This window comes from Cuculus canorus, chromosome 16, assembly GCF_017976375.1.
Source record: "Cuculus canorus isolate bCucCan1 chromosome 16, bCucCan1.pri, whole genome shotgun sequence".
Lineage (NCBI taxonomy): Eukaryota > Metazoa > Chordata > Aves > Cuculiformes > Cuculidae > Cuculus > Cuculus canorus.
In genome coordinates this window covers 240,941-264,038 of record NC_071416.1, presented here as the reverse complement: position 1 = coordinate 264,038, position 23,098 = coordinate 240,941, and the positions used below count along the sequence as shown (strand labels likewise).

Genomic DNA, 23,098 nt, shown 5'->3' with positions numbered 1-23,098 from the left:
GAACCCCTCCAGGGATGGAGCAGCCACCACTGCTCTGGGCAACCTGTGCCAGGTCCTCCCCACCCTCACAGGAAAACATTTCTTCCCGAGATCTCATCTCAATCGCCCTTCTTTTGGCTTAATTAAAGGATTTTAATCTCTCACAGAATAGCTGTGTGTGTAGGTTTGTTCGTTGATCTGATTTGACAGGCTCCAAGATCTGTGTTTGGGAAACAGCTGCAACAGTAGTAGGAGGATATGCTGTTACTAGATTTCCAGTACAAGCAGGGTTGTGATCAGTGTGTTTCTGGGTTTGGTTGGTGGCTACACTTTAAAAGCAGCCTGTGTGGGTGCACTCGTGTATGTTATCTGTTGAAGGAAAGCCAGCTTCTCAACAGCATTCTGGACATGCTGGACCTTGTCTGTCCCCATCCTGAAAATGTTGATGAATACCTTTATGTATTTTCTCGCTGGCACCTTCAAATCATACTCCTGAATGCGAATGCGCATTCATGAGACACTTCTTTTTCTTCTCTTTGCCTTATGAAGTTGCTTGAAAGCTATTTTTCAGTGGTCACAGCAGCAAGGAGAGTTGCGTGTCCTGCAAGAATTATGTTGTCCAAACCTTTGTCTTCTCACTCCCCAAAGGATTCAAATCTTTGGATTCCCCAAAGGACCTGGTTGTAGTCAGCGTGAGGGTGAGGACCCTGCTCAGTGCTGACTTTGCCGTCAGCTAGTGAAGGATATTAGTCCATCTTTCCTTTGACTCTCACCCTTTCCAGCCTGTTGTGTAATTTGGAAGAATACTTTTTCGGGTGTAGAACAGGATTCTATTGCTTTTTATTTAATCAAGCTCTCTGCATATTTGTTTTAAGAGGGTGCATGTGCTGGTGTGCCATCAGTTGTGAAAGTGTTTATTCTGAGTTACCTGAAATTAATAAACAGCTTGGAGATCAATAGACCGTGTGGCAGGAAACCTCGGATGGGTTCAGAGACAAAGCCTTGTTTTGGTTTACCCACTTTGAGTAGCACAGTGATTGGGAGAAAGCAGTGCAAGAGGTTTCAAATCTTGTTTAACAAACAAATTCACGTAAGGTTATGTTTGCAGTTGAGCACATCTTGGGATGAGGACACCAAAATAGCAGGGTTTTGTTCTTTCCTCTGTGTTTTTGGCCCTGGAGCCAATACTTCATCACTCTGGAGCCTGCTGGCTTTCTGCTGCTCAGCTGTTATCAGTGAGCAGCAACAGGCTGGTTCAGATTTTGCTCTAATCCCATCTCTCACAGGGACTGGACAGGGCTTTCTGAGCATTGCAGAATCGCAGGGCACTGGGTTTGTGATGCAGGTGTTTGCTGGCAGGGCTGGTGGCAGGGACAGTGCCCAGCGTGACGGATTGCTTCTGAGGTCCCCAGGGGTGGTGAGGGAGGGGCCCAACTGACCTTCAGCCCACACCTAGACTGGGGCATTGCTGTATCCTACCTGTGTTATTCCTTTGGAGAGTCTGCATCTTGTATTTTTTAGCCAGTCCATTGTTTTATCCACTTTCTAAGTGTGCTGGGGAGGTCCAGCCTCCAGCACCGTGTTGGGCCCTGCGTCCTTCAGTTGGACTCTCTAGACTTCATGGGCTGTCCCCAGCCACCTGCTGCCCACAGGCGATGTTGCAGGGGCGTTTGGGTTATTACTGTGTTCTCTATCTGTTCATCTCCACCTTACTTCCTTCATTTACCTATTTTTAATAATTATAGACTATGCTGAATAAGCCTAACTATGATAAACAGTCCTGCCATGGGCAGGGACACCTGCCACTGCATCTGGTTGCACCAAGCCCCATCCAGCCTGGCCTTGAACACCTCCAGGCATGGGGCAGCCACAACTTCCCTGGGCAGCCCTCACAGGAAAACATTTCTTCCAAAGATCTCACCTCAATCTCTCCTCTTTCATCTCAAAACCATTGCCATTGTACTCTCCGTGCACTCCCTGATCAAGAGCCCCTCCCCAGCTTTCCTGGAGCCCCTTTCAGGACTGGAAGCTGCCCTAAGGTCTCCCTGCAGCCTTCTCTTCTCCAGGCTGAGCAAGCCCAACTCTCTCAGCCTGTCCTTGGGTGGGAGGTGCTCCAGCCCTCGGATCATCTTCACGGCCTCCTCTGGCTGAAATTGATCCACGTCCATGTCCTTCCTGAGCTTCCATTATTAAATTGGAATACCTTTTTATCCAAAGCACCTCTAAAACAACAGGGTGCAGGGGTGGAAGGGAGGCAGGCCATGTTCTTTGAGTGGAGGGTGGTATTCAGAGACCTGTTGGTGGTGTCATGTAAGCATGAACGCTCAAGCTCATGTAATGTGCTTATGCAGCTTGGTTCAGGTGTGGTTTTGCTTGTCAGAGATGCTCTGTGTGCCACTGGGAGCTCACCTGGTTTACAGAAAATGCTGAAGGACTGGAGTTCTAACCTGTGTGTGCTTGGGCTTTTTATGTTTATGTGGAATCATTGAGCAAAGGTACACACTGATTATGCTCACGTGCTGGTTCATGATTTATGGAAGTCAACCCTATAAGCAGGAGTTTATGGAAATTGTTATGATGAGGGATGTAGCTGGGATTGATTTGGTTGGAGATGGATGACATGCTGTGCCCTGCCTGAAGAGGGAGAGTGTGCAAATCACTACTTCCTCCTGTCAGACCCAAGATAAATCCTACCTGAATGTAAGAACGGGCTGAACATGTGTATTTGAGAGAGAGAGAGGGAAGGTGGGTGCAGCAGAGATCCTTGAGGAGCATAATGTGAATAAAAAAAGTGAAGGGAGCTGTCATGTTCTTAGCCAGAAAGTAAAATGTGAAGCTCAGTCTTGTTTTTTTTTTTTCTTAGCTCAAGGTTTCCCTGCAGTCCCGTGATTTTCTCAGTCCAATGAAACATGTGGTCCTTGGGGATTTAGCAAACTGTATCTTAATAGTGGCCATGCAGGGCTGTAGTTGCAATAAATCCTGCCAGATTTTGGGATATGGAAGCGAAGTTGATGGGATCTGAGCTGAGGTGCAGCATTTTCACGAAGTCTTTAAAGCCCCAGATTAAGCAGTCAGGGAGACTTCTGCTCTTTGACAGAGAAGATGGAGGCTTCAGACGCTTCCAGTCAAAAAGAAATTGGCAGTGTTTGTGTTCTTACAGAGAAATTTGTACTTCTTTGGTATCAGGGACTGTCTGAAGTACTGGTGTTTCTTGCTGCAAGCCGAATGCCCCATCCCCTCCACCTAAATGTGCTTTTTCAACACTTAAGAGCCTGTATATTTGTCTGAGATTTCTCTCCCTGAAAACCTTACTTGAAATATTCAGATAAATTATTTTTCTGTGCAATTTTCTTCGAGATACAGTCCTTGTATTTCACAGGACGCTTGCCTCATTCAGTGCACTGAATGAGTGTGCTTGTACACTAAAAAGGTTATGTGTGGGGGATTACAGCTCCTTTCTCCCTGAATTCTGTGCGTGTGTGTAATGAGTAATGTGGGAATGCAGAAGGACAAGGAATTCTCTCCTAGTTGGTGTAAAGCCAGCTCTGGTAAGGAAGCTGCCTGTCCAAGAAATCTGTGTGAAAATGTGTGAAATCAGCTTTTCACGGATGCCGATTAATTGTCATTCTCATTTCATGGGCATCTGATGCATTATGGAGTTGTTTAATGTAACGGTGGTGCCAAGCACTCAGACCTATGTAAAGCCGTAGAATGCTGGTATCATTGAGGTTGGAAAAGACCTCTCAGCTCATCCAGTCCAACTGTCAGCCCAACACTCCTGTACCTACTAAACCATGTCCCCAAGTGCCACAGCCAGATGGTTTTTGAACCCCTCCAGGGATGGAGACCCCATCACTGCCTGGGCACCTGATTCCAGTGCTCCACCACTCTGTCAGTAAAGATATTTTCCCAAATGGCCAATCTAAACCTCCCCTGGCACAACTTGAGGCCATTTCCTCCCATCCTATTTGTTGTTATTAGGGAGCAGAGCCCAGCACCCACCTCACTACAACCTCCTTTCCAGGAGCTGCAGAGAGCAATGAGGTCTCCCAGCACCCTCCTCTTCTCCAGACTAAGTGGCTCCAGCGCCTTCAGCTGCTCCCACAGCTTCTGGGCTCCAGACCCTTCCCCAGCTCCGTTCCCATCTCCAGATGTACTCCAGCCCCTCCATGTCTTTCTTGTAGTGAAGGGCCCAAAACTGAATGTGGGATTCAAAGCAGAGCAGCAAGGGGTCTGGGGAAAACACAAAGATTTCTGTGTTCACCTGGTCATGAATGTTTACAGGTTTTGTCTCTGTTCAGCCTCTTTAACATTTCCATGGTCACACTGAGTAAGGTATAGAAGCACTATGAACGTAGATCAGTGACCGTGGAACATTTTTACTCATTCTCTGTTGCAGGGCTGCAGAAGAGCTTGTGAGACACAATCAGCTTTATTTTTAATCCAGGCTTTGAGTCGTGTTTGGGACTGAGGGCAGGAGGAGGGGTCAGTCTGTGTAAGGCAGGAGATTATGCCTCAGTGCTGGGTACCCTGGCCGGTGCGGTGAGGGGCTGTGTGGGGCAGAAATCCCATGTTTTGTAAATGCCAATAAGGTTGTGCATAGAGGCCTGCCCAAAGCTGGGAGTCTGTTGTCAGTTTGGAGTGCTTATTTCTTCATTTGTGGTGTCCATTCAGCAGCAATTTGCTGGACAAAGGAGTGCCTATCACACCTGCAGTCCCTGAAAGGAAATGTGGGGTTTTTTTCTGGCTCTATAATTGAAGTATTGCTGTGAGTGTTATGTCCTGGCAGGCAGGCTCTGTGAGAATTGATACTGGGAGCGTGCTTGTCCTCAGTACAGAAATCAACGTAATTGATTGTTGTCTTATTTTTTCCCCTCGATCCGACTGTCGTTTAGGTGAACTGGAATACTTCTCAAGTCACGTGCAACAGGATTCTGTCAGGAAACAGCTTCTATCTGTTCTGGTGGACGAATACTTCGGGTACTGCAATGGCCGCCGATTCCAAAGCCACACAGTTTGTCTCACTGAGCCTAGTGCTGGGTCACCCGGTAGGTGTCTCTGTTAGTGATCTGTGCTAGTGAAAGCAGTTGTTAATATCTTTACACGCTTATTGTTATTCTCTTTTCTCCTTCCAAGAATCATCTTATAGTCTGACAGGCTCCGATGGTCGGAATCGATGGGTTTGGGTGATCTGCCTAACTTTAAAGATACGTATGCGTCCTTGTACTTCTCAGCTATGGAAGACTTGGAGGTGGATTTTGATTCAGGACTGGAGGAAGATGAACTAAAGCAGAAGGCTGCTCCTGAGGATTCCACGATCTTTGTAGCTTTTAAAGGAAATATAGGTGACAGAGACTTTGAGCAGAAACTAGATACCATATTGGAGAATGTCCCTGGCCTCTTACACATGGGTAAGGTACCTTCTTGATATTTTTCAACTGTCCTTAAAATAGTTATTTTAGTAGCGTGCTTGTACAGAGGAATGAATTATACTGGCCTTGAGTTACTTAGTTTGTAGTGAGATTTATTGAAGTTATTCTAAGTGAATGTGTGAGCTGTTCTTCTCAGAGGCACAGTGTACAAGTTTCTAATGTTGTTCTGTTGTTTAAAACCGATTTCATTAGTGAGTTCATTCATTCCTGTTCAGTTCTCATGTTCCACTTGTTTATTCCTCATCCATTTCCCTCCATGACATACTGCTCTGCCATTTGAAAGTGAAACCAGGCTTGTCCACACAGGAGATGGATTTTGCTACCAAACCCATCCAGTTTAAACCACTGCAGTTCAGCTGGGAATATGTTCCCTCTCTGGTATCTGTGCTGGTTCAGGGCATTGCTGCCCCTTTGCTGCCACATTGACCTGCTCTAGCTGATGTTTTTTTTTTTTCTGCTGGAGGACGTGGAGTGCTCTCACGTACCCGTGAATGCCCACTGAGGGCTGCAACAGCCATGATACCAGGCTTTGGGAACGACAATATCTTTCACCAGCACATCTAGATGTGGAAAAAGGCATCTGCCACTGCCTGAGCATCTTTGCAAAGTGTCTTACGATGATTGCTTACAGCTGCTTGGTCATGTAGTCTTGCTTGGGCAAGAATATTGGAATGGTTTGGGCTGGGAGCTGTTCCAGTGCTCCACCACTCTCTGAGTGAAGAACCTTTTCCTAACGTCCAACCTAACCCTCCCCTGGCACATCTTCATGCCATTTCCTTGGGTCCAGAGGGAAAAGCTCAGCACCTGTTCCTGCTTCCTCACAAGAGGAGGAGGAGGAAACTGCGATGAGGTCTCCCCTCAGTCTCCTCTTCTCCAGGCTAAACAGGCCAAGTGACTTCAGCTGCTCCTCACACAGCTTCCCCTCCAAACCCTTCTCCAACTCTCCGCTCTCCTCTAGACACTCTCCAGAAGCTTTGGATCCCTTTTATCCTGTGGCACCCAAACCTGCCCCCAGTGCTCAAGGTGGGGCCACCTCAGTGCAGAGCAGAGTGGGACAATCCCCTCCCTTGCTTGGGTGGGTGATGCCATGCTGAATGCACCCCCAGGACACGGTTGCCCTCTTGGCTGCCTGGGCGCACCTTTGGCTCATGGTCAACTTGCTGTCACCCAGTACCCCCAGATCCCTTTCTGCAGAGCTGCTCTCTAGCCTCTCGCTGCCCAGGCTGTGTGGACACCCAGGACTGACTTGAATGTCAAGTTATTAAATAACATTGGTTTAGACTTGGCAGATACCATGTTTGAAAAACGTGGAAGTGATGCTAATATCTAGGAATACTGAAAGTGCTGATGCAGTTCTTACATGTAAAATAGTATAACATTAATAACTGTAAATATAGGATTGGTGAAACCTCCACAAAGGGAGGTTTTAAAACAACTGCTGTCATGTTGCCAGCCCAAAATACGTTTATAGGTAGAAGGAGGTATTTAATAATGCCATCACTGTAACAGCACAGTGGCCAATTAGTTAAGAACAAGACATTCCCGAGTAGGAGAGATCTGTTGGCATTCTGAAAGGACACATTCTTCTGAATGAAGTGTGTATATATATATATGTGTGTGTGTGTGTGTTTGTGTGAATTTTTGTGGTGGGTTTAACGTAAAGACCTACTCAGATAAACTCGATACTGTGGGAGAACTTAATGAAGTACAGCTCAGCCTCTGGTGGCAGCCGCCTTTGAGAAAAAGAGACAGTTTCACAGGCATTTGTAGGGCAAATATTTCCAGAACAAGAATTTCATTCTTGCAGTCAGTTTTTCACACATCCACCTCCTTCACTGACAGATCTACTAAATTGGTTTGATCAGATATTTCATATCTTTCCAAAGTAGTTTATCCACAGAAGATTTCAGATTTCGAGTAATCTATATTATCGGGTGATTGTGTTGGCTGCTGCATTGGATGTCTGTTGGGTAGTTTCCATATTACTTATTTTTGGAAGGTGCCTGAAGTGGTTTGGCAGCATTGGTCACCACACGCCTGAACTCTGCTGTTCTGCAGACCAACCACTCCAAATTCCGAAAGACAAATAATTGTTCCAGGTTTTTCAGATGTGCTTTTTTGCCAAGTTATTTCATCATATGTGTTTGCAAACTGCCTTTTTTTGCTTACTTTGACTGGTTTTCTTTCTAGAATCCAACAAGCTAAAACTGCAGAAGATCGAGCCTTGGAACAGCGTCCGCGTTACCTTCAACATCCCCCGGGAAGCTGCTGAGCGACTGCGGATCCTGGCTCAGAATAACAACCAGCAGCTTCGTGACCTGGGAATTCTTTCTGTTCAGATCGAAGGTATTTCACACTTAACTCACTTCTGAAGACATTAAGCTAAAATCTCAGTGTTCTCAGACAGCAATTTTGTGTTGTTTATTATTGTTGGAAAACTTCTAATTTAGTGATTTGGAGAATGACTGCAGTGAAAAGGCATCTCAGGAGCTTTTTGTTCTCTCAAGAACAGGTTTAATAATAAACATGATAGCTGAAAATCCTCTGAGCAGCAGGAAACTTCCTAGATTTGAGTGTTAGCTACCAAAACATGGCCTAATTTCTTTTTCCCAATTGTTTTATATGAAGCTTTCCTCATTAAGTTTTCAGTGTATGTCACAATTCAAATATCCATTCTGGATGATTATCCACACTCGGGATGAAACTGAGTGCATTTAATGCTGGTCATGGCATTTGTTTTTCTTAAAGCCCGCAAGGTGAGGGCAGTGTAATGCACAACTGTTCTTCTAAAGTGCACATCATAGTGAAGTTCCTCCTGCCTTGCTATCTTTTAAATCTTCTTTATAAAAGGTCTGTTCTGCTTTTCCACCTCTCATTTGGTTCACCCACACTGTGCGTTTCTTTTAGGGGAAGGTGCTATCAATTTGGCTTTAGGTCAGAACAGAAGCCAAGATGTGCGGATCAATGGACCCCTGGGAGCAAGCAACTCCATGCGCATGGAGACGGGGTTTCCCATGCAAGGGGGACAAGGTAAATTCCTTTAGTTTTTGTTTGTTTGGCCTTACACGCTTTGAGATTTGTTACTAAGCTAGTCATAACATTTCACTGATTATAGCAACTGTTATTTGTGGAATCATAATTGGTGTTTTAATTACTGTGTTTCCTTGTTTCTGTACTGTCAAACCATGTCTCACATTGTGTAAATTGAATAGTTGGCTGCATTTTCTGCCACAAACATCATAGGGAATTGGGTGGGGCAGATTGATTTGGTCTGGTGTGTTTTGAGGGTTTAGTGGTTTGGGATATGTTTTGGTTTTGGTGTTTTGGGTTTTTTCTATAAAGTCTGTAAAAGCAGGTGAGTCTGTGATAGTGAATTCACTTTGAAACGGGCACAGGTTTTCACAGCGTTCTGTTTGACCTCTCATGAAAATGCACATAAGCCTTTATTTAGTATACAATAACGAACTACTTTGGATTAAATCCATTATAATTATGAGAAAGACAGGACGCTCATTGTTGGTCTCTCTTCTGATAAACCTTTGAGATCTGATCATACAGAACTCATTTCTGTGCAGAGGTGTAGCTTTATTAAACTCTGTTTTAGCGGATTGTATGTGCATGATAAGTAATGTTTAACTACAAAAGTCAGATTTTATGGCGAGTTAAAGCTACTTTGTAATTTAGTTTAATAGCTGAATCATAAGACAAAATAAACTAATTGGTATTTTAGTAAATAGGATTTAAAGCAATTAAAAAAACTGGAAGCATTTTTTTGTCTGAGTTAATGTAACATGCGTGTGTGGCTGTCGATGAGAAGGAGTGGAGTGAACATTTCACCTCTAGAAACCTGATTAAACAGTAGCTAAATCATTGTGCTTAACATTTAAAAAAAGGTTTGCTTTGAAAGCAGCTGCTCTGATCTTCACTGTGATGATCAGGAGCTTCATTTCCTGCCTGCAGGTCAACAATATAGCTGTAAACAGTATAAATATAAATAATAATGATATAAGCCACAGGCCAACAGGAAAAATTGTTTCGTAAAATAGCAGCCTCTGGAAGTGAAAGATAGTAATTTTTTTCTCTTACATGCCCTCAGCTACTGTTTGGTACCAGATTTTGGAAACGCCTCAGTACAGGTATAACTGCTGCAGTCTGGTCGCTTGGTGATCTGAATGGCGAGCCAGGCTCAAAGAATTTGTGAGTTGATAGTGTTTCCTTCTGTGGCCTTTCTAAACATTTAGTGCTAAAGAGAAGTTTCAGCATGACCTGAACTTGTTTTATTTCAGGGAATCTCAGCTTTGAGAGAGAGGCTTGTCCGCTGGGTGTTTCAGACAGACAATTCTCAAGTCTAAAGAAATGTCTTATTAACAAATATATTTTTTTCTTGTGAAAAAAATAAAAATCTAAACTTGTTCTCTTTGTAAAACCTGCAGGCCTTGATCATTGTTTTTTTTTATCATTAAGGTTTAATAAGGATGAGCAATGCTGCAGCTGTCATGATGTCCCAGGGTGGAAACGTGCCCTCTTCTATGGTGGCAAGTAGTGCTGGTGCTGAGCTGCAGCCAAGGACACCTCGGCCTTCCTCACAGCCAGGTGGGAACATTTACTCGCAGTGCTGAGCTGAACATGATCCTGAATGGCTATTCTGCTGTGCACAGGCTGAGGCTGTACTGGTAGGAGTGCTCCAGAACTGTCCTAGAGTGTTCCCCATGCTCTTCCTGGGAGGTACTCCTCCTGCAGAACCCTCCCTGGCCTCATTAACCTGGTAAAACTTTACAAATAATTTGGGTGCCCTGTAAGTCCCCAGCTTACTTGTGATTTTGTTCAAGTGCATTGAGCAGCGGCAGTGGTGTTTCTGTGGTAGATCTGTGGTGACTGAGCTTTATGTTTGGATAAAGGTAAGGGAAGGGTGGATGGAATGAGGCAGATTTTAAACTGAAAGAGGGGAGATAGAGATGAGATCTTGGGACGAAATTCCTGTGTGGTTGGGGAGGCCCTGGCCCAGGTTGCCCAGAGGAGTCGTGTCTGCCCCATCCTTGAAGATATTCCAGGCCAGGTTGGATGGGGCTTTGAGCAACCGGGTCCAGTGGGAGGTGTCCCTGCCCATGGCAGGGGGTTGTACTAAGTGGGCTTTGAGGTCCTTTCCAACTCGAATGATTGTATGATTCTGGGATTCTGTGTCTCCAATAGGAAGGAAGTGCACCTGACTGAGCACAAGTGCTTTCAGGAGGGGTAGGCAGATTGGAAGTTTAAGGATTGGGGATCTCGGGGCTGTGAGTGTTTATTCTTCATAATTCTGCCAGTGTTTGTTTGGAAACTACAGAAAAAGAGAGGGGTTATTACTTATCACTCCTTAAACTGGTGGCAGTGCTTGCCAACTTCTATACATCTCTGCAGTGTTTATTCTTACTGACAGCACTTGTCATAAAAGTTTAACTATTCTGGAAATACTGGTTTATGATAATACCTTAATTCCTTGTTACGCCACTTTTTTTCAACTGGTAGGGATAATAGCCCAAACAGGTGGGTTATCCATACAAACTAGGGGACGAGAGAGCTGGAGAGCAGACCCTCGGGAAGGGGTCTGAGGTGATGGTGAGTTTAGCAGGAGCCATCAGGGCGCCCTGGCAGCCCAAAGGGCCAGCCATGCATGGGGTGCATCAAGCATGGCGCTGCGAGCCACTTGAAGCAGGGGATTGTTCCACCCTGCACTGGTGCGGTCCCAGCGCCAGCACTGATGGCAGCTCTGGGTGTCCCAGTGGGAGGAGGGCATCAAACCACCAGAACGTGCCCGGGGCAGGCAACCCCAATGGGGAAGGGCCTTGGAGGCAGGACCTCCAAGGAGCAGACGAGGTCACTTGGCTCGTTCAGCTTGTAGAAGAGAAGGCTGAGGGGTGCCTGCATGGCAGCCTGGAGCTTCCTCAAGGGGAGGTGCCGATCCCCTCTCCCTGTGACCAGTGATGGGACACAGGAGGTGGAATGGAGCTGCACCAGGGGAAAGTCAGGTTGGACGTTAGGAAAAGGTTTTTCATGGAGAGGGTGGCTGGTTGCTGGAACAGGCTCCCAGGGAAGCAGTCATGGCACTGAGCCTGTCAGAGTTCACAGAGTATCTGGACAATGTTCTTAGTCACGTGGTTTCTTAGTCAGGTGGTCCTGTAAGGAGCACGGAGTTGAACTCAATGATCCTTATGGGTCCCTTCCAACTCAAGATTCTTTGTGATTCCACAATTCTAAGTGTGTGGAAGGCAGCAACAAGCACTGCGACGCTGTCATGCCTTATCGTAGAAGTTATGAATTGCTAAGACCTGGCTTCTCAGGGTTCCCAGAAGTTTTGTAAACTGTTAGAGCAGTGCCTGTTCTGTCCTTTGGAGAAACTGGAACGCTGGAGTGTCAGCTTTTATGCAGAATAAGCAAAGGCAAGCGAGCAATTTACCCTTTTTTGTCTGCAGTAGGTTATTTTGTTTTACTTTTCTTTGCTGTTTTAATAGATGCAATGGACCCACTCTTATCTGGGCTAAATATCCAGCAGCAAAACCATCCACCTGGATCTTTAGCTCCCCAGCTCCATTCAATGCAGTCAGTTCCCGTAAACAGGCAGATGAATTCAGCCAACTTTCAGCAGCTACAGCAGCAGACGCAGTTGCAGACACGTCCTCCCCAGCCACATCCACAGCCACAGCAGGGTATTCGACCTTCATTTACTTCACCAGCACAGGTTCCAGTTCCCCCTGGCTGGAACCAGCTTCCTTCTGGAGCACTTCAGCCTCCTTCAACTCAGGGAGCACTGAGTACATTGGCAGTAAACCAGGGTTGGAAAAAGGCCCCGTTGCCTGGACAAATGCAGCAACTTCAAGCAAGACCATCTCTAGCAACAGTACAAACTCCTACTCATCCTCCACCTCCTTATCCTTTTGGAAGCCAGCAAGCTTCCCAGGCTCACTCAAACTTTCCCCAAATGAGCAATCCTGGCCAGTTTACTGCTCCTCAAATGAAAAGCCTTCAGGGAGGGCCCTCACGGGTTCCTACGCCACTACAGCAACCCCACCTGACCAACAAGTCTCCTGCCTCCTCTCCCTCCTCCTTCCAGCAGGGATCTCCTGCATCATCTCCAACAGTTAACCAGACGCAGCAGCAGATGGGACCAAGGCCTCCCCAGAGTAGCACGCTTCCCCAGGGATTTCAGCAGCCTGTCAGTTCTCCTAGCCGTAATCCTATGGTGCAACAGGGGAACGTGCCCCCCAACTTCATGGTGATGCAGCAGCAAAACCAAGGTCAAGTTTTACACCCTGGTTTAGGAGGTAAGAAGTACCAAGATCTACTTTTGCTTTAAAAAGAAAAGAACATAAAATGGCTAGAACTGATGTTGCTGTGAGTTTTGAAAACATCCTTTAAAGGAATGTATAGAATAAAGAATAAAGGCACAGGCTGAGTGTATGGGTGGATAAGTGTCAGCATCACTTCATTTCTGCTGCCTGTCTCTGTCCCACGGTGTGACAGTGGTACCCAAAGGGTGGGCCCTGGGCCGCTGCAGAAGGAATCTGTGCACAGTTGCTGTTTGTGGCTGCCAGTTGTCCTTGTGACAATCACTTTAGTGCCTTTCAGCAAGTTCAGGATTCAGAGTTGCTGTGAAGGTTTTGTTTTGTGGTTGTTCTTTTCTGGAGTGGGGGGGTTTTGGGGGAGATTGAGTGTAATAAGAAAAAATGAACATTTTCTTTCTCTCTTCAGCTTCTTCTGTCACTGTTTACATTTTCTACTATAGAAGAGAGGCATTACTTTGCATCTTTCTTTCTAAGCTGTGGTTGTCTCTTCTTGACCCTATCTTTGTGTCATCAGTTTCTTCCCATACAGAAGAGGACAGAGCTGTTACTGCTGTGTTGTTGTACTCCCTCTTCCAAAATCAAGAGGCCAAGGGATGTTTTAGCTTCCCCTTGGGCTCTATTGTCTTTAGTTTTCTCCTCTGCATTCCTCCCATCTTTTACTTACCTAGAGTTATTCCCTAACAGCAAAGGAATTTTGTTTGTCAGTCCCGAGATCTCTTTTGTGTCCTTGGTGTTTTTTCCTCTTGAGCCTTTTGTAGTTCTGTGCCAGATCTTGTAGCACTTCTCTCTGCTCACCAAGTTGTTCATCTTTCTGTATACCGGCTGCTCTCAGGTTCCTGTACACAAGCTCTTGCTTAAGCCTTTGAAGTATCTTCTTTCTATCCTTACAAAACACGAGCCATGTTCTTTGTCCACCTACACACACCTCTGTATACTCTGGTTTCTTGTGTTCTCACTGTGTACGTCTGAAGTCTGTCCAGAAGCTGTAAGGAACACCTGTTTCTTGGTCTGCTCAGCTGGCCAAGCTGCTGGTTATCACTGTTTGTACCATAGGTCTCATGTGAATTCAGATTAATTTGGTTCAGATGAAGCATGTGTGTCAAAGTTCTCCTCTTCCAAGTTGCTGTTAGGATCTGCTGGTGCCCTGGATTTGGTGGCTCTCATCCTGGAAGCAGTTATTGTTTATTGTAGTCACATTTCCCTACAGGTTTCCCTCACCAGCAGTAGCAGTGTGTCCCCCTCAGGAATCCCTTTTGCTAGGAAGCAGAGCCACCACCTCTGGACAGTATCACCTCTGAGTTCTCCTTCCTTTCTAAGTAGACCTACTACAAACAAAACCTGCACTTTTTTGAGTAAAAAATGACACTCTGATGAAACAATCAAAATAGACCTCATTGTTAAAGCCAGTAATCCTCTGAGCTGTCGCCTCGGCTTATTTAAAAGGACAGGATTACAGTGGTTTCAGAAAGCTGTGTTGCTTCCGCTTGCTGAGATTTTTGCCTGACTGCCATGCATGCTCATTCCTTGCTGAAATTTGTACATTAATGAATTTGTAATTGCGGATCTTTCACTTCTTAAGCCATCTTGCATTATGTTAACCGAGTTGTTTTAACCATCTTGCATGTAAAGGTTTGGTGTAGATGATTGCATTCCAATGCCTTCCATTTCACCCAGGCCATTTAACAGATCAGAATTTATATTTGATTTGGAATCAGCCATGTTAACACTTTTTGTCTCACTTCAAGCATTCCTACATGCAAAGTTTTCCTAAAAGTGTAGCAGCACTAAAACCAGAGCACAGTGACGTGGTGGTTCACCCATGTTCCATATTTGCATATGGGTCTATTGGTTTGACCTCTAAACTTGGTTATCTCTGAATATTAATTACAAACCTAAAACCCACTTTCGTTAACACAAGCAATACAATTAAATGTATGAGAAAGCTGGAGCTGTGGAAGGAGCCAAAGCCAAATTCTGTCTGTGTGTCATGGGTCAGGAAAACAAAGGACAGGGTTGGCTTTTAGCTCTGTGGCATCGTCTGTTTGACAGCGAGTTAACAAGTGAGTTCTTTTAAATCTCTTTCTGCTGCTGCTGCTGTTGGTGGGTGGAGGGAAGGTTCTGCTCCATGCCAGGGCAGTGGGGATGTTTTGAGATGTCAAAGCGTGAGCACTGTGCTGGGTTGGGCCCTGTCAAAACTGTTTGCTCTCAGTGGGAATGGCAGGGGTCCTTGAACAAGCAGCTGTTCTGGGCTCTGGACACAGCAGCTCCTGAGGTTTCTCAGCCGTTCTGGGTGGAGAAGTTATTCTGAGTGTGCGTACCGCCCAGCAGCAGGGCAAAGGAGTGTGTGCCTGTGTGTTATGGGGAGAGTTGGTGTTGAGAGGAGCACATCACTGGAACAGCAATGCAAGCTGGGTTTGTGTATGTGGAGGTAGAGCTGGGATGCAGTAAAGAAAGCAGCAAACTGTTACTTTAATTTCTAATATCTAAGAAGTCAAACAGACTTTTTGCTTTCTGGTAGCTGATTAGGCAGAATTATTGCACAACTAAGACCTATATACATCTTCAGTGGGTTTCATATGTTGGCAAAACCCACTTTCTGCCCAACCCTGCGATGTGACAATGCAGACTAAAAACTGTTCTGCCTGTCATGCTCCAGGTACAGTTTCTCTTTGTTTTAATTCCTGTTTTCCATACCTACTAATAAAAGAATTCTTGTGTTCAGGAATGCCCAAGCGCCTCCCACCGGGGTTCACTGCAGGCCAGGCTAACCAGAACTTCATGCAAGGTCAGGTGTCTTCCACAGCTCCTGGAACACCGGTGAACAGTGGAGCACCGCAACTGCAAACAAACCAGAACATGCAGCACGCAGGTCTGTTGGGAATGTGGTGTTCCTCAATTCTTTTCTTTTTTGTAGCAGTTTAGGCTTTTGCTTGTGTAACACAGATACCAAAACATTAAACTCATCATTACTAGGGAGTTCATTAGCTGGGGCTGCAGGAGCAGTCTGCATGTGCTGCTAAATGGGGGTCAGGAAAGCAGGAGGCTGGAGGCTGTACTCGTGCTTTTCAAACAACCCAACCATTATTGATTAGGACTCGGGTACTGGGATCTGGAAGGATCTGCTAAGAAATTTGAATGGAAGTAGCACTGACATCTGGAAGCGAGGATATTAAAGATGAAACACAACAGGAACTTGTTGTCTAGAAAAAATCCAAAAGTGTTATTATCTTACAAGTAGAACAACAAAATAATCTAGATTATTTAATGATTCCTTTGAAAGCTTTGGAAGCTCCTTTGAAAGCTTAGGAAGTCTCCTTACAGTCCATCCTGTAAAAACTATATCTTCAGTTCACAAATGTCTCCATTTAACAATTCTGTGATTAATTGTTTGTCTGGATTATGGATGCCCTGATAGCGTCGTTTCATCAGTACCCCATGCATGCTTATATTTTAACCCATTATAAAATAACCTCAGGGTTTGAAGCTCATTTTGATTAGGAATTATTCTGTTGAGTTAGGTAATACTATGGAAGATCTCCAAACTTACGTACAGGTAACAACGGAAATGACATTGCTGTTGTGCCTTTTGCAGTGGGGTGCATGGGAAGGACCAATCTAAGTGTTTATTTGCGAAGTGTGATGATCCCTTTTGGCAACCAGCGCATGTCAGTAGCATCAAATATTGCATCCGAGTACTGCAAATATGTCAGATACTCTAGTTTCTTGGAAAAGGGAGGAAAATGCACTTGGAGAACTTACTCAGCATCAAAACATATGAAAACTCTTGTACCATTCCAACCATTTTCTTACTGCTGATTTGTTTTTTAAGGTGGCCAAGGATCTGGACCTCCTCAAAGTCAGATGCAGCCACCGCATGGCCCACCCAGTATGATGCAGACCAATCTCATGGGTCTTCATGGAAATATGAACAACCAGCAGGCCGGTGCCGGTGGGGTGCCACAAGTCAACATGGGCAACATCCAGGGACAGCCTCAGCAAGGACCACAGTCTCAGCTCGTGGGAATGCACCAGCAAATCGTATCCTCTCAAGGGCAGATGGTAAACATTCAGGCTCAGGGATCACTGAACCCTCAAAACCAGATGATACTGTCTCGAACTCAGCTCATGCCACAAGGCCAAATGATGGTGACGCCACAAAACCAAAATCTCGGTCCTTCTCCCCAGAGGATGACCCCTCCCAAGCAGATGATTCCCCAGCAGGGACAACAGATGATGTCTACACACAATCAGATGATGGGGCCTCAGGGCCAGGTCATGTTGCAGCAGAACTCGATCATGGAACAGATGATGACCACGCAGATGCAAGGAAATAAACAGCCTTTTACTACTCAAAACCAATCCAATGTTATGACGGGGCCAGCTCAGCTGATGAGAGGACCAACCCCAAACATGCAAGGAAACATGGTGCAATTCACTGGGCAGATGATGGCACAGCAAGGCCCAGTGAATGGGAATCCTTCTCAGGTTATGGGAATCCAAGGGCAAGTTTTAAGACCTGCTGGGCCTGGTCCACACTTAGCTCAGCAACTTGGGGATACTGCTACTACAACAAATAATGATGTGAACATGACACCAATGTTACCTGATGTCCCCGTGCAGCAGCCAAACATGGTACCTTCTCATATGCAAGCAATGCAAGGAAACAGCAATGCTTCAGGGAGTCATTTCTCTGGCCATGGGCTGCCTTTCAATACAGGGTTTAGTGGAACGCCAAATGGCAATCAGATTTCCTGTGGGCAGAATCCTGGCTTTCCTGTCAATAAAGATGTTACCCTCACAAGCCCGCTCTTGGTTAACCTTCTGCAAAGCGACATATCAGCAGGACACTTTGGTGTGAACAACAAACAAAACAACCAGAATGCCAACAAGCCGAAGAAGAAGAAGCCTCCAAGGAAGAAGAAAAATAATCAACAACTAGAACAAACAACGTAGGTTGAATATTCCCTTGTTTTTATAAGAGGTGTGGGGAAGCTCCACAGACAACCCGTCACTGTTTTTTCAGCTAGTATGGGATGAGAAAGGACCTATATTATGTATTCTAGCACTTTCTCTAATGTTTAAGTGATCACCCACTGGCAACTTTGCTGCTGGGGAGTTTGTTCAAGATTAAAGAAAACCCCATGCAAACATTCCAGTTTGGGTATAAAACCAAACTGTAAAAGCACTGTTCCTTCCATTTACTGGGTAAGTCAAAGAATCCCAGCATGGTGGGATTGGAAGGGCCCTCTGGAGCTCTGACGGTTCCACCCACTGCTAAGGCAGGGTTACCTCCAGGGTGTTGTACAGGAGCACATCCACGCAGGTTTGTATCTCTGGGGAAGGATACTCCACACCCACCTGGGCAGCCAGTTCCAGTACTCCGTCACCCTCACAGGAAAGAAGTTTTTCTTCATCTTCTGGTGGAATATTTTTGCTCCCTTTTGTACCCATTACCCTTTGTCCTGTCTCTGGGCACTGCTGAGAAGAGCCTGGCCCCATTCTCCCACCCCCCAACCTTTTAGATATTTGTCAGCATTGATGGGATTCCCTCTCAGTCTTCTCTTCTCCAGGTTAAACAGACACAAGTCTCTCTGCCTTTCCTCCAGTCCCCTTGTCATCTCCATGGCCTCCACTGGACTCTATCTAGTAGTTCCTTATCTTTCCTGAGCTGGGAGCCCAGAACTGGACACAGTACCCCAGATGAGGCCTCCCTAGAGCAGAGCAGAGGGGAAGGAGAACCTTCCTTTCCCTGCTGGCAACAGTCTTCTCCATCCGTCCCAGGATAACCTTGGTGTTCTTGGCCATGAGAGCACGTTGCTGGGTCATCATCAACTTATTGTCCACCAGGACTCCCAGGTCCTTCTCAGCAGAGCTGCTTCCCAGCTGGTCAGCCCCTCACCTGTACTGGTGCAAGGGACTGTTCCTTCCCAGGTGTAGGACTCTGCACTTGCCTTGGTTGAACTTCATGAAGTCCCTTCCCACCCAGCTCTCCAGCCTGTCCAGTCTCACTGGATGGCAGCACAGCCTTCCAGTGGTGCGACCACTCCTCTTGGTTTTGTGTCATCAGCAAACATACTGAGGGTCCACTCTGTCCCCTCATGCAGGTTGTTGATGAGGATGTTTAAGTCTGAGCCCAGTACTGACCCCTGGAGAACACCATTGGCCACAGGCTTCCCACTTGACTCTGCATCACTGATCCCAAATCTCTGAGCTCTACCATCCAGCCAGTTCTCAATCCACCTCACTGTCCACTCATCCACCCCACACTTCCTAAGCTTTCCTATGAGGATGGTGTGTCAGAAGCCTTGCTGAAGTCGAGGTAGACAAGATCCACTGCTCTCCCATTACCTACCCAGCCAGTTAGGCCATCACAGGAGGCTATCAGATTAGTCAAGCATGATTCCCCCTTGGTGAATCCATGCTAACCACTCTCAATAACCTCTTTTTCCTCCATGTGCTTGGAGGTGACCTCTAGGATGAGCTGCTCTGTCACCTTTCCAGGGATGGAGGTGAGGCTGACTGCCCTGTAGTTTCCTCGGTCCTCCTTCCCCTTCTGAAGACTGGCGTGACATTGGTTCTTTCTGCAGTCCTCAGGCACCTCTCCTGTTCTCCATGACCTTTAAAAGGTGATAGAGAGTGGCATAGCGATAACATCTGCCTGCTCCCTCAGCAGTTATGGGTAAATCCCATTGAGGCCCATGGATTTGTGAGTGTCCGGCTTGCCTAAATGATCTCGAACTGGATCCTCCTTAACTGAAGGAGAGTGTAGAATGTGGCAAGGAAGTGTGGAGTGCAGCACATGGTACCACAGCCCCTGGAAGAGGAGACTGCGGTCTGGCAGCCATGATCAAAGGTTAGGAAATGCTTTCAGAAGAACCAGAAGCCTCTGTTGAATTTGCAATAGAGATTTTGGGTTGTTTCCTTAATTGTATGCATATCTTGAGATGTTTCTGCCTGGAATTGTGCTGGTCTTCTCTCTCAGCTGAAGCTGCATTTAGAATCTAGCAGGAGGAATCTGGTACTTGCTGGGTGTGAGGATAGCAAGTGCAAGCAGTGCAGGTCTTCTTGTTTTGGGAAAGATTAGGAAGGAAGTACACCCCACAACTCTTGGGAGGGAAGAGGTGGATGGGTGACACTGAGAGGTAATAAATGTGCCCGTTCAGTGAGGTTGCTGAATCTCTCCATTCCTTTTGGCTGGTGTGTTCGTTCTTGTCAGCCATCCTGTGAGCCTTTGCTTTGGACTGCTCACACTGGTGCAGGGGTCGGGTCGAGCTGCTGTGCCCTTACCCAGCTGAGATGGCACAGGCCAATGAGCTGGATCGGAGTATTCAGATGCTGCAGGGGCAGTGCCATGAACCCTGGTGGAACTGCTGGGCATGGTTTCCAGCTTGCTTTAAAAAAACATGAAAAACTCTGCACAGAAAACAATACTGGGGGAATATCCAAGTTTCAGAGGTAAATTCTTAAACACCCAGAAAGGTAGCAGTGACCCACCCCTTTGAATAATCATTCTGAGCCTTTAACCTGAAGGTTATCCTGCCTTCTCCAGAGGTGTCCAGCGGAGGGTGTTCAAGTACGAAGCCACTGTTGACATTTTATTTTCTGTCATTTTATTTTTGGTCAGAGCGTGGACCCGCCCTGCATTTTCTGCACAACGTTGACATTCCTTCGTGAAGATGGTATTAATTTCCTCATGAACGTTTTAGTTCTGGACTGAAATGAGTTACTGGGAAAAAAATTTTCCTGTGAGGGTAGGGAGGCGCTGGCCCAAGTCGTCTGGAATGGTGGTGGCTGCCCCATCCCTGGAGGTGTTCCAGGCCAGGCTGGATGGGGCTTGGAGTAACCAGATCCAGTAGGAGATGTCCCTGCCCATGGCAGGGGTGAGGAACTGGATGGGCTGCTAAGGTCCTTTCCAACCCAAACCATTCTAGGATTCTATGAAATATTCATGGAAAGAGCAGTGAAGCACTGGAACCAGCTGCCCAGGGCAGTGGTGACATCTCCATCCCTGGAGGGGTTCAAAAACTGTGCCCATGGCATTTCGGGATGTGGTTTAGCAGGCACGGTGGGGTTGAGCTGATGGCTGGACTGGATGAGCTTGGAGGTCTTTTCCAACCTTAATGATTCCATGATTCTAAGAGTGGGCTGTGACAGTGCGTTGTACAAGGCAGTGTCGTGTGGTCTGGTTGTAGAGAATAGTAGCAGTAGGATGGAATGTGCATCTTCCTGCTTTTGATACCTTAGATCCTGCAGTTTCAGGTAATGAGGGATTTTCCTGTTTGATGTTCACCTGATGCTCAAAGCCATCCTGAGGTCTTTCAGACTATATCAGCATCTTATTTTTCTTTGTATCAAAACCACTGACACTGCACAGCTGCTCCCCAACAGCAATTTGTGTGATACTGGTTGTGCTGATCATCTCCAGCAAAGTAAGAAGTACAAACCTTGTGTCACTATTTGTCATCTGCATCTTTTATAGAAAGGGATTTTTCCTCCAAATCAAAGACCTTGTAAAACTAGGCAGGAAAGATCTGGTGCTCTGTGGACTTAGTGCTTCAATTCTAGACAGGTTCCAATAAAACTCATAACATCTGCTGTAGGGAGCTGCCTTCCCGTGGACATGCCAAAGGATTTAGAAGGAGCGGGCGAGTTGGCACTCTCTTCTGAAAAGAAAATTCATGAATCATTAAAGAAAAGCCTTGTTAGGGTTTAGTTTTCATTGGTCTCCCTGATGATCACTCAGCTTCACTGTGGCTTAAGGACACCAATAAATGGAGATAGAAACCTCTCCTCTGAGCGTACCCAGCCCCACAGGACTATTGGCGTGTTAGAAGTGTTCACGGTAAAAGAAGCCTAAATGACAGGTTTCCCATTGAGCTATAACAGCTCAAAAGAATCCCTTGCTCTTAAATAAGGCTTTAGTCAGATTTCAGTGTACTTAACAAAGGAAACATCCTTAACAAAGGATGATCTTAGAGGTCTCTTCCAACCTTAATGATTCCATGATTCTATAAAGGTTGTTGCAGAGCCTTGTTCCCTGTCAACAGGGCTGACGCCGCTTGCATCTGCACTGTGATTTTATTTTTCCACACGTGACTTCAGCACCTACAGCCCTTTTTGGGATTGGGATTTTTGGGGGTTTCATTTCCTTTTGTCTTCGGCAGGTCTCTCCACACCCTGCCAAGGGATTTTGTACCTGAAAGTTGTGCTTGAGAATTCTGCTAGTAGAGCAAAATGTTCACTTGTGACAATCTATACTGTACCTAATGTGCAGTTGGTGGTTTTTTTTAATGCATCCAAAAGAACAGGAAAGAAGAACAAATACGTAACATTTGTCCCTCTTGCACAAACTTCTCATCTGACTTGTTATTCACATTCAGAATTTGTCTTTTTTTTGACGAGTGGTGGTTGCTAAATATGCCCAGTGAATTTCAGCTTCATTCAAAGTTAGATTTAAATCATTCAGCAATTACCATGCAATCTTTCCTACAGTAACTGTTCTTCTTATGTCTGTTTTGCAGGTTTTGTGCAGTTTTCCTCATCAACCCACCTGGCAAGGAGGTGGTTTCTAAGAATCCATTTTGTGCCATGCTTGTTTTCTAGGTTAAACCTCTTAGTGCAGTGATGCTCTGCATTGCCATTTTTTCTTATTAACTGTAGCATTTTTAATCTTCCACCATTACAAAAAAATCACAAATGCAAAATTACAAATTCGAGGTTGTGTTTCCAATTGTAGGCATTTATTCCAGCTCACTTGCTGATGCCTGCATCAAAGGCTGCTGCTCCTCTGAGTGAGTTTGCTGCCAGAGTTTGTATTCATTTCTGGCTGCTAATACAGTGGTGCTGGGGCATGAGGATGCATTTTGCTAATTTTCATCAAATTTTTTGGCCTGTAAGCCTACAACTGCATCACAAAAAATGTTGCTCTGCTGGATTAGACAGAGGTTTAACTCCAAATACTTTCCTTGTAATAGCTGTCCGCTCAGCAGTGGTTGGAACGGTTCTGTGTTTGCCCCGTTTCTTCTCTCTTCGTTTATGTTCTCCCCAGTTTTGACCCGCAGAAGTTTGGGGACTTCCAAGGTCATGCACTGCTTTTGGGATGTGGTTGGATGGTTCCTAGGACACCCAGACAGCTTGGGTCCCACCATGTCAGCTATACAGATACCTGAAACTGTGACTTTCAAGAAAGGTTAAATGGGATCGATCTCTCTACCTTTATACACTTCAGATCCTCATTTTGCTGATAAATTCTTTTGTCCTTGGCATTTCTGTGTGATTCTGCCTCTCTTTGTTGGCAGTGGGCCTTTTTTGATGTCTTTAATTTCAGCTCGGAGCTTTTAATAATGTAGATCTCCCTGCAACCTTCAT

At 45.8% G+C, this 23,098-nt stretch overlaps 1 protein-coding gene across 5 annotated transcripts in view; it reads left to right on the top strand.

The window, feature by feature from the left end:
• NCOA6 (nuclear receptor coactivator 6) overlaps positions 1-23,098 on the top strand; it is a 48,218-nt gene that overhangs the window by 8,930 nt on the left and 16,190 nt on the right. For 4 of the 5 annotated variants that reach the window (XM_054081332.1, XM_054081335.1, XM_054081334.1 and 1 more), the window contains exons 2-9: positions 4,875-5,027; positions 5,116-5,390; positions 7,602-7,757; positions 8,319-8,441; positions 9,876-10,004; positions 11,900-12,709; positions 15,453-15,599; positions 16,560-17,679. In XM_054081332.1, coding sequence (XP_053937307.1) covers positions 5,156-5,390; positions 7,602-7,757; positions 8,319-8,441; positions 9,876-10,004; positions 11,900-12,709; positions 15,453-15,599; positions 16,560-17,679 — 2,720 coding nt within the window. In that variant the 5' untranslated portion in view covers positions 4,875-5,027; positions 5,116-5,155. The remainder of the gene's footprint in view (positions 1-4,874; positions 5,028-5,115; positions 5,391-7,601; positions 7,758-8,318; positions 8,442-9,875; positions 10,005-11,899; positions 12,710-15,452; positions 15,600-16,559; positions 17,680-23,098) is intronic. The other variant, XM_054081336.1, reaches the window with a different exon arrangement.